This window comes from Neolamprologus brichardi, chromosome 1, assembly GCF_056152115.1.
Source record: "Neolamprologus brichardi isolate AB-2024 chromosome 1, ASM5615211v1, whole genome shotgun sequence".
Classification (NCBI taxonomy): domain Eukaryota; kingdom Metazoa; phylum Chordata; class Actinopteri; order Cichliformes; family Cichlidae; genus Neolamprologus; species Neolamprologus brichardi.
Genome location: NC_142104.1, coordinates 37,438,825 through 37,455,193, shown reverse-complemented (window position 1 = coordinate 37,455,193; position 16,369 = coordinate 37,438,825). Strand labels below are relative to the sequence as shown.

The 16,369-nt window shown below is 39.3% G+C and overlaps 1 protein-coding gene across 7 annotated transcripts in view; it reads left to right on the top strand.

Annotated features, from left to right (window-relative positions):
- Nucleotides 1-16,369, top strand: part of myo18ab (myosin XVIIIA b) — a 123,670-nt gene that overhangs the window by 104,969 nt on the left and 2,332 nt on the right. For 5 of the 7 annotated variants that reach the window (XM_087841612.1, XM_087841604.1, XM_087841622.1 and 2 more), the window contains 6 exons: nucleotides 540-677; nucleotides 2,509-2,694; nucleotides 2,867-3,006; nucleotides 4,007-4,051; nucleotides 10,328-10,450; nucleotides 12,627-14,075. In XM_087841612.1, the coding sequence (XP_087697738.1) occupies nucleotides 540-677; nucleotides 2,509-2,694; nucleotides 2,867-3,006; nucleotides 4,007-4,051; nucleotides 10,328-10,450; nucleotides 12,627-14,067 (2,073 nt within the window). In that variant the 3' untranslated portion in view covers nucleotides 14,068-14,075. The remainder of the gene's footprint in view (nucleotides 1-539; nucleotides 678-2,508; nucleotides 2,695-2,866; nucleotides 3,007-4,006; nucleotides 4,052-10,327; nucleotides 10,451-12,626; nucleotides 14,076-16,369) is intronic. The other 2 variants (XM_087841628.1, XM_087841610.1) reach the window with 2 other exon arrangements.

Genomic DNA, 16,369 nt, shown 5'->3' with positions numbered 1-16,369 from the left:
CATGCCAAATATCCTTGGGCAAGATACTAATCCCAAATTGCTCTCCGATGCATCCATCGGAGTATGAATGTGTGTGTGAATGTTACTTAGAAAGCACTTAGAAAAATGTGCTTGTGCGAATGGGTGTGAATGGGTTAATGTACAAGTTGTGTACAGCGCTTTGAGTGCTCAGAAAGAGTAGAAAAGCGCTATATAAGAACCAGTCCATTTACCATTTAATCGTTTATTATTAAGTGCTTTCACTTGTAGTTTCTTCTTGAAGATCAGTAATTTTAATTTTAGGTAGATTCTGTTTTAAATGGGAAACATTTTAGGACTTAAAAAAATAGATGCTTGAGGTGCAGTTTTACCAGGATAGTAAAGGCAGTGTTGAGGGTGTGTAAATACCCAGTGCTAGGTGTGTCTCCATAGCCAACAAAGTTCTAAATGAAAATAGCTGTTAAACTTTTGGAATGAATTGTACTTGATTAGGAAAGCTCAGCGTTAGACAGTGTGTCGCACTAAATAGTAACATTAGCATATCTACATTTGTGTCTTAGATGCAAGCCCTCCAGAGCCAGATCGAGTTCCAGGAGCAGTCCATGGTGGAGAAATCCCTCGTCAGCCGGCAGGAAGCCAAGTGTCGTGAGCTTGAGACCAAGCTGGAGTTTGAGAAGACCCAAGTCAAACGCCTAGAGGTAAGAGCTAAACACAGGTTGGGTGCTGCTGGCATTGGTAGACGTTTTTGAGAGGCTGGTGGGAGCATGAAAGATCCTAATAACGTCAGAAAGAAACTGTAGAAACAGAAAAAGGTCACCTCATGAACGTATCGCACTCCAAAAACATATCTATCAGTGTTGTGCTAAATCATATAATCTGTGATAATACTTATATATAAAAATGTAATGAGTAGCATGATGGTGCTTATATAGCATTGTTGCTTCACATCAAGAAGATCATGAGTTTGAATCGACTAATAAACAGCACCGTTCTGTGTGGCGTTTGCATGTTCTCTGCTTGTCTACATGGGTTCGATTTGAGTATGCCAGCTTCCTCCGACAGTCCATGCAGTTAGTGGTTAGCTTAATTGATGATTCTAAACTGACTGTAGGTGTGAATGTTTGTCTGTTTCTCTGTGTTAGTCTTGCAACAGATTAGTAACCTGTTAAGGGTATAACCTGCTACTTGCAATAAACTCCCCCACTCATCAACCCCGAATTTGATAAGTGGAAGAATCGGTGTATTTTTGCTATAGCACCCCCATGTGTTTAAGTTCCCCGGTCCATGCTACTAGGTAAGGCATGTCTGAGGACAAGAGCTACTTGACAGCCCTTCACTACCTAAAAGCATCAGCATATGCTGATCCCGCAACGGTCAGCCTGTCAGTCAGCTGCCTGGTTTCCAGCAGTCAGTCATTTGGTCAGCTTTTGTCTCAATCTGCATGTATGCAAATAGCCCAAGAGGGGTAAATACTAATCATACACATTGAACAGGGCCCAATAGAGGATGTTGGACCCTGAGACTACCCTCTTGTTTGGTTCACCCACAGATTCTTTGTTTCTCTGTTTGGTCAGAGCCATTCATACCAGGGGCCTGTTCAAGGTCATTTTGCAGGGCTCTAGCAGTCCTCATCCTGTTCCTTCTTGCACAAAGGAGCAGATACCTTTATTGATGATGGTTTAACAACCATCTACAGACCTGTCCAATTCTCCAAGAGTATGCCCGTCGCCTGGAATCTCCTCTTTGCTCTTGAGACTGTGCTGGGACTTTACAGTAATACAAAACTCCAACAATCAGACAACCCCCTATGAGAAAGCACTTGGCAACGGTGGGAAGGAAAAACACTCTTTTAACAGGAAGAAATCTCCAGCAGAACCAGGTTTAGGGAGAGGCAGTGATCTGCTGTGACCACTTGGGGGTGAGAAGAGACAAGGGTGGACAAAAAAAATGAATAATTACAAAGTTGTGTAAACCTTTTGGAAATGGACATGTACCATCCTGGTGGAACTAAATTTCCAACTAATACTGTGTCATACTACCAGTAGTGACACTAAACCTAATCATACCATCAGCTGGGTCTAGGGATGCTGGTCAGTCAGAACATCGCTTTGGCCCCAAATTTGGCCAGCAGTGATTTGCTATAAACTTTGATACAGATTTTCAACCACACAATTAATGTGTAGGTCCACCTCATTCCATAAAACAACATTGCCCTATAAAAACAGAAACTTCACAAGACCCCTGAAGGCATCCTGTTGTATCAGGAACCGAGAAAATGAGCAGCAGGTACTTGAATTCAAGAGATTGGGCCTCCATGGATAAGATGTTTGGGTTTTTTTTTTTTTTTGGGGGGGGGGGGGGGGGGGGGGGGGGGTTTGCACATCAGTGAGATACCTGATTGGTACAGTTTCTCTTAAATGTTACTTTCACCACCATCACTATACATGATATTTGTCACATTTTTATGCCATATCTATATATTTATAGTTTCAGTCTCTGCCTCTAACCATCTCCCTTTGTTGCTGACAGAGCCATTTAGCTCGGCTTAAGGAGAACTTGGAGAAGCTGACGGAGGAACGAGATCAGCGCAGCAGCGGTGAGATTCGAGAGAAGGAACAAAACAAACGTTTCCAGAGACAGATCCGTGACATCAAAGAAGAAACAGCTGAGCTGGCCAAAAAGGAAGCAGAGGCCAGCCGCAAGAAGCATGAGCTGGTAAGACAGCAATGAGAATGATATCAGTAAACTAAAAAGTGCAGTCATATGCTACTGACATGTTAGGACACCCTGCACAGCATCCACAAGCAATATATCAGCAACACTGAACTCATCAGCCTTTGGTCCAGACTAGCTGAAAGGTTCATTTTATCTCTTGCTTCATTAACAGGAAATGGACATTGAGAGCTTGGAGGCTGCAAATCAGAGCCTGCAGGCAGACCTTAAGTTGGCTTTCAAAAGGATTGGTGACCTCCAGGCAGCCATTGAGGACGAGATGGAGAGTGATGACAACGAAGACCTTATTAACAGGTATGAGGCCACTTATATGTGTAACTGAAGCTGAGGTTTAAAATCACTCTTTTCTGTAGTGGTCACAATACGAGTTCTCAAGATTAAATCTGGAGAACATCATCAATATTTTAATGTGACAATCTAACTGTTTTCACTGGTGCCTGCCTTTTTTTATATCTAACTGAAAGACTGTTTTCATCAAGTTGGTTATAGTTTGACAAGGTATCCAAGAAGAAAAATTTCACGTTTAAAATGATGTCAACAAACCAGTCATTGTCTGTCAGCCAGGACAGCTGTCATGTTGAGCTCTCATTGACCATTGAACATCAGCTCCACTGACAGCTCCAATGAAAGTTGTTAAACAGTATACAGTAGCTGTATCCTTTTTTGACAGAGTGAGATTTGATCTCAAGCTGAAATCGCACTGCAGATTTTCATTCATATAAATTTAGCATGAATATGATATGCTTGTCTTTATAGACGATGCATTTCTTTTCTTCTGTGCTGCACCAAATATTTCTCTAACTGTGACCCAAAAGCTGAAATGCATATCATGCTATTGAACCGAAATATACACGCTATATTATGGAGGTGCAATAATTTGTTTGCAGGGGAAACTCTTACAACCACATTGTAAGTTTAAACCGCTGGGAATTAAAGTCAAAGTTAATGGGCAGAGCGTATAAAACAGTAAGGGACAGAGTTAGATACACTAAAGTGATCTTGAATAATGAACTATTTCAAAGAATGAAAGAAAAATGATTTCTATTCATTCTGCAAGGTCAGATTGAAGTAGTCTGTTCTTTGTCCCTTAAAAAGGTTCAGAGAAAAAAAAACTGGGTCGTCACATTAATTCCTGAAATAATTTGAATATCATTCACATTTCATTTTTGTCATAATTTTTATTCAATTTTTTCTATTTGTTTCTTTTGTTTCTTTGTTGTTGTTGTTTTCTTTTTTTTTTATTTCTCCTGCCCCCCCACTTCTTCATCATCACCATCATCATCACCACGGCCAGTTTGCAAGACATGGTAACAAAGTATCAGAAACGAAAGAACAAAATGTGAGGAACCTGTTCTCCTTATGCACACACACACACACACACACATATTTATTTATTTTATTTTCACCACTGGAAATGATGCATTCTAGTCTTTGAACATTTAGATGGATTTGGTTTACACCTAGTTAGTTTTTCAGTTTTGAAAAGACTAGAAGAGGTGATATTACAGATTGAAATAATATAGAACATAGATTTTGAATGAATGTATGAATAGACAAATTTTAGGTTTTGGTAGTTTAGAGTAATCGCTCCATTCCAAATGCACTGATTTTCTGCAGTTTGTGCAAACAGGAATGAAAGCGTCATGTAAGGAGAGATAAATGCATCATCAACAGTGCTCAGAGATTCCCTTATTAACCATGTTTATTTCACATTTTATTGCATGCCATGAAGATGCATGAATAACACTTACAATACATTATGAACCCTCAGCATGAAAGTTTTCTATTTTTTGCACATTTGATTATCGTTAAGTCTGCAGTGGTTTAGTCTGCCAGCCTTGTTGTGCTCCACATCACCACTTAAAGTGAGTGTTCTTAGAATAAAAACAGGCGGCAGAGGTTTGTGAGCTGAGTTGAAGAGAAAAACATAGTCAGGAGTGTGCAGATTATTGATTGGAATTTTATGCTAGAAGATTGATTTTTAGCCAGGTTGGCCACAACTTATAACAACAAAGTTATATACTTGACCAGCTTGTATGTTAATGTCTCCCAGACACTGGAACAGTCTTTTGGTAGGATTAGATAGCACAGAATCCTGAAAGCACAGTCAATAATGATGGTACCTGCTGACTTAAAGAGATGCTGATTTTTATGACTCACATTTCTGCTTCTAGGTAATAGCATCAATACATCATTTATTCTACTGTGACATACCCTCTTTAAGCTTGGAAGCTGTGCAACACTGAAATATGTGAAAACCCGACAGACTTTACAAAAAGATTATTTTAGTTCTGTTTCAGTCAGTTTATAAACTTACTTTTTGGTTAACCACAAGTGTCGGGATCTCTTTGGTCATCCCTCTTGAGGAGATTGTTCTCACAGTTCTTGTGGTCTATCCCACTGTGTTTATGTTCTGGTTTACCTGGAAAGTGTCAGTTCCTCTGTGTTGCATTTAAATATCAGTTGGTGATGCCTAGCCCCTCGCTCCCTGGGCCCTCTTAATATTTTATTGCCCTGCTCTAGGGCTGGATGTGACTGTGACTCTGCAGTGACTGCCCTCCTGACAGGAGAAAGGGATCGTGTGTTTCTCATCAATCTTTAAATTGCACTTGCTTAATAATGCAGAACCCTCAAATGTCTTACAAAAAGCTGTCGTGCTCAACACTCGAACAGTTAACCTCTGGTTCTCAGCTATTCCACTACCTTGTCAGATTACTAATCAAAGCAGGGAAGTGTAGACTTCTGGCTTTCATGCCTGACTTATCATTTTATATATCAGATACAGTTTATTCTTCATATGGTTCACATACTTCATTTATATAGTCATTTGCAAAGACCTGCACATCTTGTCCTACACCATGAGTTGTTAAATTAGGTACCAACTAGGGGTGGGGGAAAAATCGATACTGTGTAGTATCGTGATATTTTGTTTGTTAATAATGTATCGATACAGGGACAGCAGAAATCGATATTTTGTTACAAAAAAGTTTTTGTGCCCTGACTTCAGAGCATGTTGATCCTTTTTCTGAGCAAGAATCCTGACATTCCTTCACTGTCCAAATGTGTTTAACTTTTGTTTGGCAGCAATAAACATGACAGTTTACTTATTTTAATTTAAGACATGTTTTATTTTAATTACGTTTAAAACTTTTTTATTTAATGTAAAATTATATTTTGTTTTAATTTACTTTCAAATTCTTCAGTTGCTGAAGGGGCTGCATAGTTTTCATAAACTGCATAGTTCAGAATAGCTATAATTGTACCAGATGGTTGATTCAGTTAAGTTGGACTAGACTGTAATACAAACCGTTCAGTTTGTCAACAATAAAACTGAAATGAGAGAAAGACTGAGTGTGAGACTTTGATATTAGATAAAATGAATATTGATAAAGTTTACCTTTATGTACAGAATCTGAATATCGCAAAATATTTTAAAAAATTGCAATAATATCGTATCGTGGGATACGTACCTCTAGTACCAACAGTCACTAAGGTATATATTTGATTTGATTTATGATATATATTTGTTATATATAGAGATGGCACGATACCACTTTTTTATGTCCGATACCGATACCGATATCATAAATTTGGATATCTGCCGATACCGATATGAATCCGATATAGTGTGTTTTTTAATCAACAAAACGTTTTTTTAATATCTTGCTGCATTTTGTATAAGTTTATACTCAAGTTTAAATAAATAACAACACTAAAGCTATTCTGTTATACCTGTATGTAAAAAATACACTGCGTCCAAAATATTTCATAGTTCAGCAACACTGATTAATCTAATAAAGTTAAACCTACTCCATCCTCCCTATTCTGGTATTTTAAAGAGTACTTAGAAGAAATTTTAAGCAACCTAACTAATAGGGTTGCAAACTCCCAGCAAAAAAAAATAAAATAGGGAACCACCCTCCACCTCATGATGCTTAATCGATGTAATCAAATTTAATTTGATGCAGGGGGAAAATGCACAAAAATAAATTATTTTTCAAGAATAATTAAATAGATTCAACATCTTTCTTCAACAGAACTGCAGACTGCACAGATGGTATCTTCCCAAAGGAAAAAGTACTATAGCTTACTAGGGTATATTAGACTTAACAGTTACTATATACAGTAATGGACTTCTATATATTTTACACAAGATTAAAACTTTGGGTGTAAGAGTCAGATAATTATTTATTAAAAACTCGACATTTTAAATGAGAATAAGAAAGAAAAGTATGTCTTTGTGCCCCCTTTTCCCTGTTCATGCCCTATCGGCCCCCCTGGCTAAACTTTGCTAGATCCGCCCCTGCACAGTTACGTCAGCTGCGTAGAAAAAGATCCTGGTGTAGAAAGTAATATTAAATAAATTCTAACAACAGCTTATCAAGCTTAAACGTGCTGCTGTTGTTCAGCCGCTGGTTTCCTCTTTCTGGTGAGAAGTGGGACAAAAACTAAGAAGAGAGACGGACTCGCGACAGAAAAGCCGATCAGCTGATCATTAAGCTGTTTCACGAGTGAAGCAGCAGGAGAGAGAGAGAGAGAGAGAGAGAGGCGGTATGGTTGTTAAGCTTAATGTGGGAATGCTTTACAAACATTCAGAGATGAATTTACACACTTGCTTTACTTCTCTCTGGGAAAACTTCCTCATAGATGAAATGCTGGTTTGCTAGCAAGGCTACAAATACACACAGCCGCTCTATCACGTGATGCACACTGCTGCTACGTGCTACGGTTATGAGCCGAGTTACGCCACGTAGCAAGTTTTGTGAGGTGCTTTTTTGATATTTAATGGATCGGATTACATTTTTTATTTCTCGCTGATATCCGATCCAGTAATTTGGGTCAGTATCGGACCGATACCGATACGTAATATCGGATCGGTCCATCTCTAGTTATATATATATTATTATATATATTTATATTTGATTTCATTTAGAATTGCACACTACTGCTCCCAAACTACACACACTGCCCCAGTGGTGTGCAGTGGTTTTTACAGAAGTACTTCTCCCACCCCCTCAATAAATAAATAAATAAATACATGAGAATAAAACAAAATAAAAATGAAGTGAGGAAGAAATGAAGAAGAAAATGTAGTCTTTAACCAGACAAACACACCGCTCTGACAACCCCTTACTTCACCCTTCCTCAACACTTCATCTCTGGCTTATAATTTTCTTACTACTAAAGTGTTTACTATTAGTTGCATCATATTCTTTCAATTTATGTTTGCAACAGCTGTCCTGCGAAGGCCGCAGCAGCTTTTAATCAGGCCAGAAACACAAGGCAATACATTGATTTGAAAAGCATTTTAAATTATTAAAACTTTTTTTTTTAAAAATCAGAGCTAAATTTAAATGTTTGAAACACTGTGTGATGTGGTTAACTGTGAATATATCTAGAGTGGGATTAAAAATTAATGAAAAATGAAGGTGGTGTATTAGTAAAATCAGTAGTTAAACTCTGTATATTTAGTCAATCAAGGGATTTTGTACACAGGCCCAGGTAGATTTGGATAGCCTTTTTTTCCTCCATGTAGAGCAGATGACTAACGTTTAGCTAGTCTTGTTAATCTGAGTGGGTTCAGGCCAATGCAGAACAGCACCAGGGACAGAGAATTTCCTTGGTAAATCCCGCACTGCAATTGGCTTGAAGCTGGCCTGTAGGCTTGTTCTGAATTCCTGATTAAGGCACTCGGGATCTTGTTGATCTTGTATAGTTGTACACATTCCAGGATCCATGTATTAGGCATTGAGTCATTGTTGTAGTCAATCCAGGCATCGCACTGGTTGATTAGTCTGGTGTTATAGTCTTGAGTGAGTGCTCTGTCTACCAGTATCTCATTTTTGGTTCTGCCCCTCCTTTCTGGACCCTGCTCGTTCATGCCATGTGCCTACACACACACGTATATAAAGATAAATCCAGGGTGTACCTCCGCCTCTCGCCCTATGACTCTATCCAACATAGATTTCACTTGCCCAGCCTTTTCACATATGGCAGGCAAAAATAATAGATTCTGTAAGACTCAGGGACACACAGAGAATCTATACACGCTAATGATGAATATAACAGAGATGTACAACCAGTGGCGAAAGAATGTCAAGAACAATTTACGTCTCCACAGCACGAGATGTGGAGAGATGAAAGATAAAAACAAAGAAAACGAACGGTCTTTTGTGGCAGTGGAAAAGATGAGGACATACAGTGGGTAGAAGCAAATCCCACAGATTATTTAATAGCGGAGACGTGTGCTGCAAAGCTTTTTATAGCTTAATAGTCTGTCGCCTCTGTCCTTCCACCAATCCCTTCTACATCATCTTTGCTGGGGCTGGGACTCAATTCAATGCAGCTCCAGTATTACTATTTAAGGTATTGTATTCCATAAGAGCTGGATCTCATAGGGCAAAGCATACTGTTAAAAATCTCTTTTTAAATCTTCAGTTTTAGTTTCTGATTGCAAATGATTTTAATTTTCGGTGGTTCTAGGCCTTTCTGTGCTCCACATGATGGTAAGTTTTCTGAAACAGATGCAGAGATGTTGAGCCACACTCTGATGTCTCTATAGGACAATTAGGCTGTAGCAACTTTATTTCATAGCACCACACAACCTTTGATGGCACTTAATCAGTGTTGCAGGGCCACCCTAACCAAGTCCAGTTTGGTCAGAGACATTTATACTAGAGATCATTTTGTAGGTCTCTGGCAGCGCACATCCATGCCAAACACCTTTAGGCAGGATACTAACTCCAAATAATAATAATAATAATAATAATAATGTATACTTTATTTATCCCCATGGGGAAATTACTCTCTCTGCATTTGACCCATTCACTCAGTGAAGCAATGGGCAGCCACTAATCAGGCCCCCGGGGAGCAGTGTGTAGGGATGGTACCTTGCTCAAGGGTACCTCAGGGTAAGCCATTCAGTGGATTCGAGCCCCTTCCGATCATGGGGCGACCACGCTACCTACTGAGCTATCCCTCCCTCCCCCCCTCCCTGTTGAACTGTACATATCAAAGCTGTTGTGCCTTGCATTATAGCTCTGTCATGTTTTTCTTTGTCACTGAAGTAGAGAAGTTTAATGTTTGCCAGCATTGGTAGTGCTCATTTAACCCCTTAACGCCTGGTGGATCCTATTTCAGACACAGACACAGTTTTTGTGATTTCTGCATCATCAGTGTGATCCCCCCCACCCCCCAAAAAATACCAAATGTAACAAATACAGTACAAATTAAAATTCATATACACAATTATTATTCCTTTTTGTACAATTGCCAGAAGGTTCAATAAACACTCAAAAACATGTGAAATTTCTGGCATTGATTTCATGGTTTGATAACCATAAGTGAAGTCTTAAGGTGTTGATATCTCTGCAACCTTGACTTGACATGCATGTGTTTTTTTCCCCCTAGAATAAATGCTACAGCCACCCTTCGCTGCCACACTAACACCACACACGAACGTTACTACCTGTGCTAACTGCCATTTCACGTTCATATTCCATCACCCTATTCTCCCACTGAATGGCAATATTTGACTTTTCTCTTTATCCTATTCTTTGCTCTCGTCTCTCCTTTGCTTCCGCTGACCTGTTTTCCTGTATCTGGCCTGCACCAGTCAAGGGGATTCAAACACAGATTCTGAGGTGGAGGATCATGTGGAAGGGGTGAAGTCATGGCTGTCCAAGAACAAAGGTTCCACCAAAAATCTCTCTGATGACGGCAGTCTCAAAAGCTTCAGGTCAGTACAAAGGTAGTGTAACACACGATACTTTGTTAGGATCTTGGGCTTATGTTCTCTAGGAATCAACTAAGGAGCGAATGACACACAACTAAAAGAACAGTCAACATTTATTCAAAAACAAAACCAAAAACAGTCATTCAACAGTTCACAACAGTTCCAATAGTCCATATTTGTCAGTTTGTGTATTCAGTTTTAGAGTTCAGAGTTCTTTTCAGTCCAGGTGTGTGAGTGTGTGTATAGTATTAATGTTAGTAGTACTACCCGGGTAGTGTATTGTTCTGAGATCTCATAAGCTTATCTGTCAAGAAGTAACGCAGTTCTCACTTCTAAGTAGGCTGGAAACCTTTCCTACATCGCAGCTGGGGATCCGGAATCCTGGCTCGCAACTTTAGACTCCAACAAATAAACCAACCTGCACAGGGCAGTGAACATATTTTACATGAATATCATATAACAACTTAATTAACACTAGTCACCAAATGCCTCTCACTCTTTGTATATAACGACTCAATGCAATCAATAATAAAAATTAATCAAAGAACCTTAAAACAATTTCCACATCATACAAATTTAACTAAAATCTCATATTTTGTGAACAGCAGTCACATCAATCCAATGAATTGAGAGAAAGCACATTACTGATGCAGAGGAAAGTGCAAAACGTGGTCGCAGTACTATTTAGCCAAAGACTCGTATTTATCATCTCATTACAATAAATAAAACTTACCTACTAGCTTCCAAAGAAATATTTCCGATTGGTTTAAAACATTCACAAGTGAAGAAATAAAAACAGAATACAGCACTTAAAAGGAACACATGAAATTTACATTATACTAAGCTAATGATTAGCTAACGATTAGCTTGCTATGCTAGCGCAGTTAGTCAACTCACCGGAAATGAACAAAAACCACAAAAACAGAGGTACATCGGCATCAACAAAAAGTGTCCGTGTTTCCCAACAAGCGGAAGAGTCCAAGAATCCAATTTGTGTCTTCACACATAACCTTTTTCTTGAACAAGGATTAAAGAAAAACTTGGTGAGTAGCTCCGACCAGCATACATAGCCTTAGCACTATTCTGTATATCAACTCAAGTTCACAAGCACTAAACAATCTCATAGTGCCACCTACTGACATTCTTTGGGAACAGCAGTTCATTTTCATGAGGCAAATTTTAGGTGGGTTACAGTAGCAACTCTCACCGTCTCTTCAGCAGCAGTTGGGAAACAGTCAGCCAAGACATTTGTTTTTCCTGAACTTAGCAAATTTAAGCATATCTGCTTAAAAAGGTTAACATGTTGTGGCCTGAGGAAATAAAGCCATCAACACAGAGAATTTAACTGAAAAGAAGGGACTGCTATTAAATGTATTTTTCAATCTGTTCTGTCTTCATTGTCATCCACTTGGTGAAGCAGGGCTTTTTTTCTCCTTTAGTAAAAGGAGGGGACCTTGGTAGTGGATTTATCGATATGCCCATAGGCCAGCTGGCACAGTCTACCTGAGCCGCTTGCTGAGATTAATGTCTGCGAGCTGACGGTTTTGACTGGGCCAGATTTATCTCCTTACCAGATTTAACTTTCCTCCCTCAGCTGAGCTGAGCTGAGTCATTCCCAACTTTAAATACTTGGTGTTTTTAAATTTCTCTCAGCAGCTTCACCCTATGGACACACACTTTCAAGTTCAGTGACTAACTGCCAGTACACAGGTACAGATACTTTAGAGTTCCTCTTGGGTTTTTTAACTCATTATAAAACAAAAGAAAAGGAAAAAGGGGAGAAAGGACTATGTTTTAAGGGAGAATTTAAGCTGTGGTGAAGTTTATTTTTCTGTGAGTTTCAGCCACATTATGCGAGTGAAATGCATACAAGTGCACTTTTATGTGCTCGTGAAAAAAATTATTAAAAGTCACACATTTTTATAGGACTGTATAGATGGGTAGACAAATTAGCCCTGAACCAAACCTGAGTGGTATTGTGTTACATTGCTTTCCTTGCTTTCATCTCATTTTGCTAAATTTCAGCACTTGCATTTCTTCTCTCATTTCAGTTTTTATGATTTTTGTCACATTTCATTCTCTTCTTTCACTCACCTTTGCTTTTGCCTAATATCTCGTCTTTGTCATTTTCTCTCCCACTGTCTTTATTTCTTTTGTCTCTTCCTGTTTTTCTTTGTAGAAGTGCTGTAAATGTAGAAGCAAAGGAAGGAAAGGAATTGAAAGAGGGTAAGGAATGGAAAGAGGTGAATAAAGAAGGCAGAGAGGTAGAAACAAGCAGGCCAGTTTCAGTGATGAGCTCCCTAAGCTACAGAAAACGATCCAACCTCAGTAGCAAAGGAGATGCCCTCTTCAGTCAGAATGCTGAGTCAGAGGATACGCTATCCTTTCGTAAACCCCAAGCTTCTGATTTTCAGAATGACGCATACTTAGCCAGCTCAAGGAGAAAGTCTCAGGTATTGGATGGCATGAATGACAGACAGTCAGTCATCTCCCAAGCCTATTCAGAAGCCAACAGCCAGGCTAGAAAAGGCTTGGACAGCCGCTGGAGCAACTTTAACAAAGAATCAACCATTTCATTTACTGCACCAAGTCGGGCCTCCACATTTCTTGGGTTAAACCCAGAGAATGATGCCAAGTCTAACGTCAGCTTAGGTCTGTCAAGCCCACTTGGACGCCATCAAAGCACCTCAAGATTAGACAAGGGTAGAGGGAGCCGCTCACAGTATAGCAGTGGTCCCAGTAGCCCTTGCTATAGCAGACGTTTTGGAGGTTGTAGTCCCGGAAGTGTTAGTCGGCCTGATTCAGTGGCTTACAGCAGCCGTCTTAGTGAGTTTGATGTTGATATTGATGATAGTAGAAGTGTGGCCTTCACTGAGAGGTCAGCATACAGTCCACACTCTTCAACTGGACGCAGTATCTCCATGCCACCACCACAAGTCAGATCAAATTTTGAAAACGACGCAGTTGATAACTTGGATGTCAAAACAGTCAGCCATCGCAACTACCTTGACCCTGACCTGGAGAAAGCCATCAATGAAGTCCTGAGTTTTAAACCTATCCAATTCAAGCGCAGGACTTTGGAAGACTCTGACTGTGAAGAAGAAAAGTTCAACAACAATGAAGCTGACAGAAAAGATACTCACTCTGTCAACAGCCTCAGACGCTCTGCATCTGCTGCAGACTGCATGAGACCAGCCAGTAGCCGCAGTAGCCACAGTAGCCGCCATCGCCACAGTAGTAAAGGAAAGAGCAAGAAAAAGAAGAGAAGCCACAGCTCTGACTCTGACAGCTCAGAAGATGGCCATCGTCACAGAAGCAGCTCCAAGAGGAGATCCAAAAAATCTAAGAAAAAATCCAAAAGGAAGGATGAGTCTTTGTCTTCTTCCTCATCTTCCTCATCTTCAGAATCAGATTCCAGCTCTGATGCCTCCACTATTTCCTACCGAAGTTCCAGCAGTGTGAAAAGGGCACCAGCTCGAAAGGCTTCAAGTCCAGAAGTGGATGAAGAAGCTGGGTCTCAGAGCGAGACTCAGCCCCTTAATAAAAAGGATGAGAAGAAGAGAAAGAAGAAGGTCGACAGCCTGATGATGAAGTATTTATACCGGCCGGAGAGTGACTGATGCAGGCAGTAGGTAGACTTACCTTGGAAAGAGTTGTTTGAAGCATGGTGTCACCTAACCAAACAAAGGCACTTCTATTAACCAGCACATTAACTATTTCTCATACAGTCTGACTTGAATAGTTTTAAATTCTAATAAGGGCATTGCCTTTTTCACGTGTGACATTAGTGATGCTAACAGTTTTTGCTGTACACTTTAGTGACAGTAGTCTGTGTGGTGGTCTCTTCACATTGATTGCTTTTATCCAGGAGTCCTTTAGACCAGAACCGCCTCCTGGTTTGGGGAAATGTTATCATAAAAGGAGACGCAGTCGATAAGAAGGTATTATTTGTGGATATCTAGCTCAGCTACTCAATACTCCTGAGATATTCCTTTGATTTACAAAGGAATAAAAATTACATTACAAGTCAATTAGCAAATTTATGTGTGATGCACATTTCACTGTAATTAACTCCAGCAGTTTACAATATTTAAATATCAATATGAAAAATTTCTATGTTTATTTTTAGGAGGTTTCTTGTTTTTCTTGCTTTTTCGGCTAATTGAGGTGTAAACAATTCTCAAAATGGGTTAGAAAATGGCCTATATTCGATTTGACCTTACAGTATAGCTGTGTGACAGCGTGAAGCCACTATGCTGGGTAAACAATATCATGACCCTAGAATAAATCATTGTCTCCTGCTTTTCCACATTTTTCTGCCCCTAAATTTTCATATTCAGTTCAGTGTTATTTAAAATGGGCTAGATCACAACAACCGTTGCCTCAAGGCGCTTGAAACAGTATCAGACAGCATATGCTCTGAGACCAAAATATCTCTCACAGGCCTTTGACAAATATTATTGTAACATTTTGAGATTGTAATCTCACCTGTCACTTTGAAATCCTTATCTTTAATAACAACATTAATGTGATGTGTTTTGGATGGTAGCATGTTCCCACATTGCTTGAGATTGCAAGTTTTTGTGCCCACTAGATGCTAGAGCAATGGCTGACATGAATAAAATACTGCAGCTCTCTGATTAGAAGAATATAACATATACACGCATGTAGTCAAAATAATGAAAGCTAATGAAGAAAATCTACTCACCATATGGACATAAAGCATCCAAAAATCAGTGAAATATATAAGACCTGAACTGTGAACTGTGGCAAAGTGTCTTTTACAGTATATTAGCCTTTTTTGATCAGACCAGAACTTTTCACAGCATATCACATAGGGCTGCCACGATTAGTCGACTAGTCATGATTACGTCGACTATCAAAATCGTCGATGACTGATTTAACAGTCGACGCGTTGTTTGAAGCTTTGTAAGATCACAAAAGCCGCAGAAGTAGTAGGATTTAAGAGTGTAATAACGGACTGAAACAGAAGATGGCAGCACTGCATGTACGAGGATGCCAGCTGCCGTTAAACCCCGAAGAAGAAGAAGCTGTGTCCCAGAATTCATAGCGCAGCCCAGCTCAGTTTCCAACAATGGCGGCAGCTAGTTAGTTTTAATATTACTCTTATTATTCTTTCTGGGTCACAAAATAAACGTTTAACATATTTTCAGGCGAGAATGTAGCTGTGTAAACCTCAAATATCTGCTCAGTTTATCAAGACACCACATATTTTCAAAAGCGCTCCGACGTTTTCGGAGACGTCTGTTACCCACTAGCTCGATAGCTAGCCGGGGGCAAGGCTCACTAGAGCCGCTGAGAACACCGGACTCCCGGCTTCAAACCCACCGCCGTCTTTCACTACTCAGGTTAAACATGATATATTAGTCACTTAGATAACTTAAAAATGTTATTGTTTGGTTTTTTTAGTATTTTATTTGTTCCTGAGTAAATCGGTTTGGCTGAGATTAAAGTTATAGTTTTTACACATCTGAATAAACGTCAAGCAGACAGCTGATTATCAGAAGTGTGAGATGCTCGAGAATTTACTCCGGTGTCCTGTTATATTTTAGATAGCAAGGAGTTTATTGAACTTCACCGAAACAATCTGCAAATTTCATTAAAATTTAATAAACTATCATCTTGTCTTTATTTTTAGTTAGCACATACCTTAAACGCTTAAAGCTGTAAGCTAATGATAGTTATATAAGAGCAGATGCTGCTGGTGCAATAAGCTGTACGTTTTACGTCCAGTGGATGATGATCTGATTAGTTGACTAATCGCAAAAATAATCGGTGACTAGTCAACTATCAAAATAATCGTTTGTGGCAACCCTAATATCACAGAGTGTTTTGTGTACATGTTGTTTGTACAGCTGCCAGAAAAAGTTTGTAAATTCTGATATTTTCTGTACAAATGTT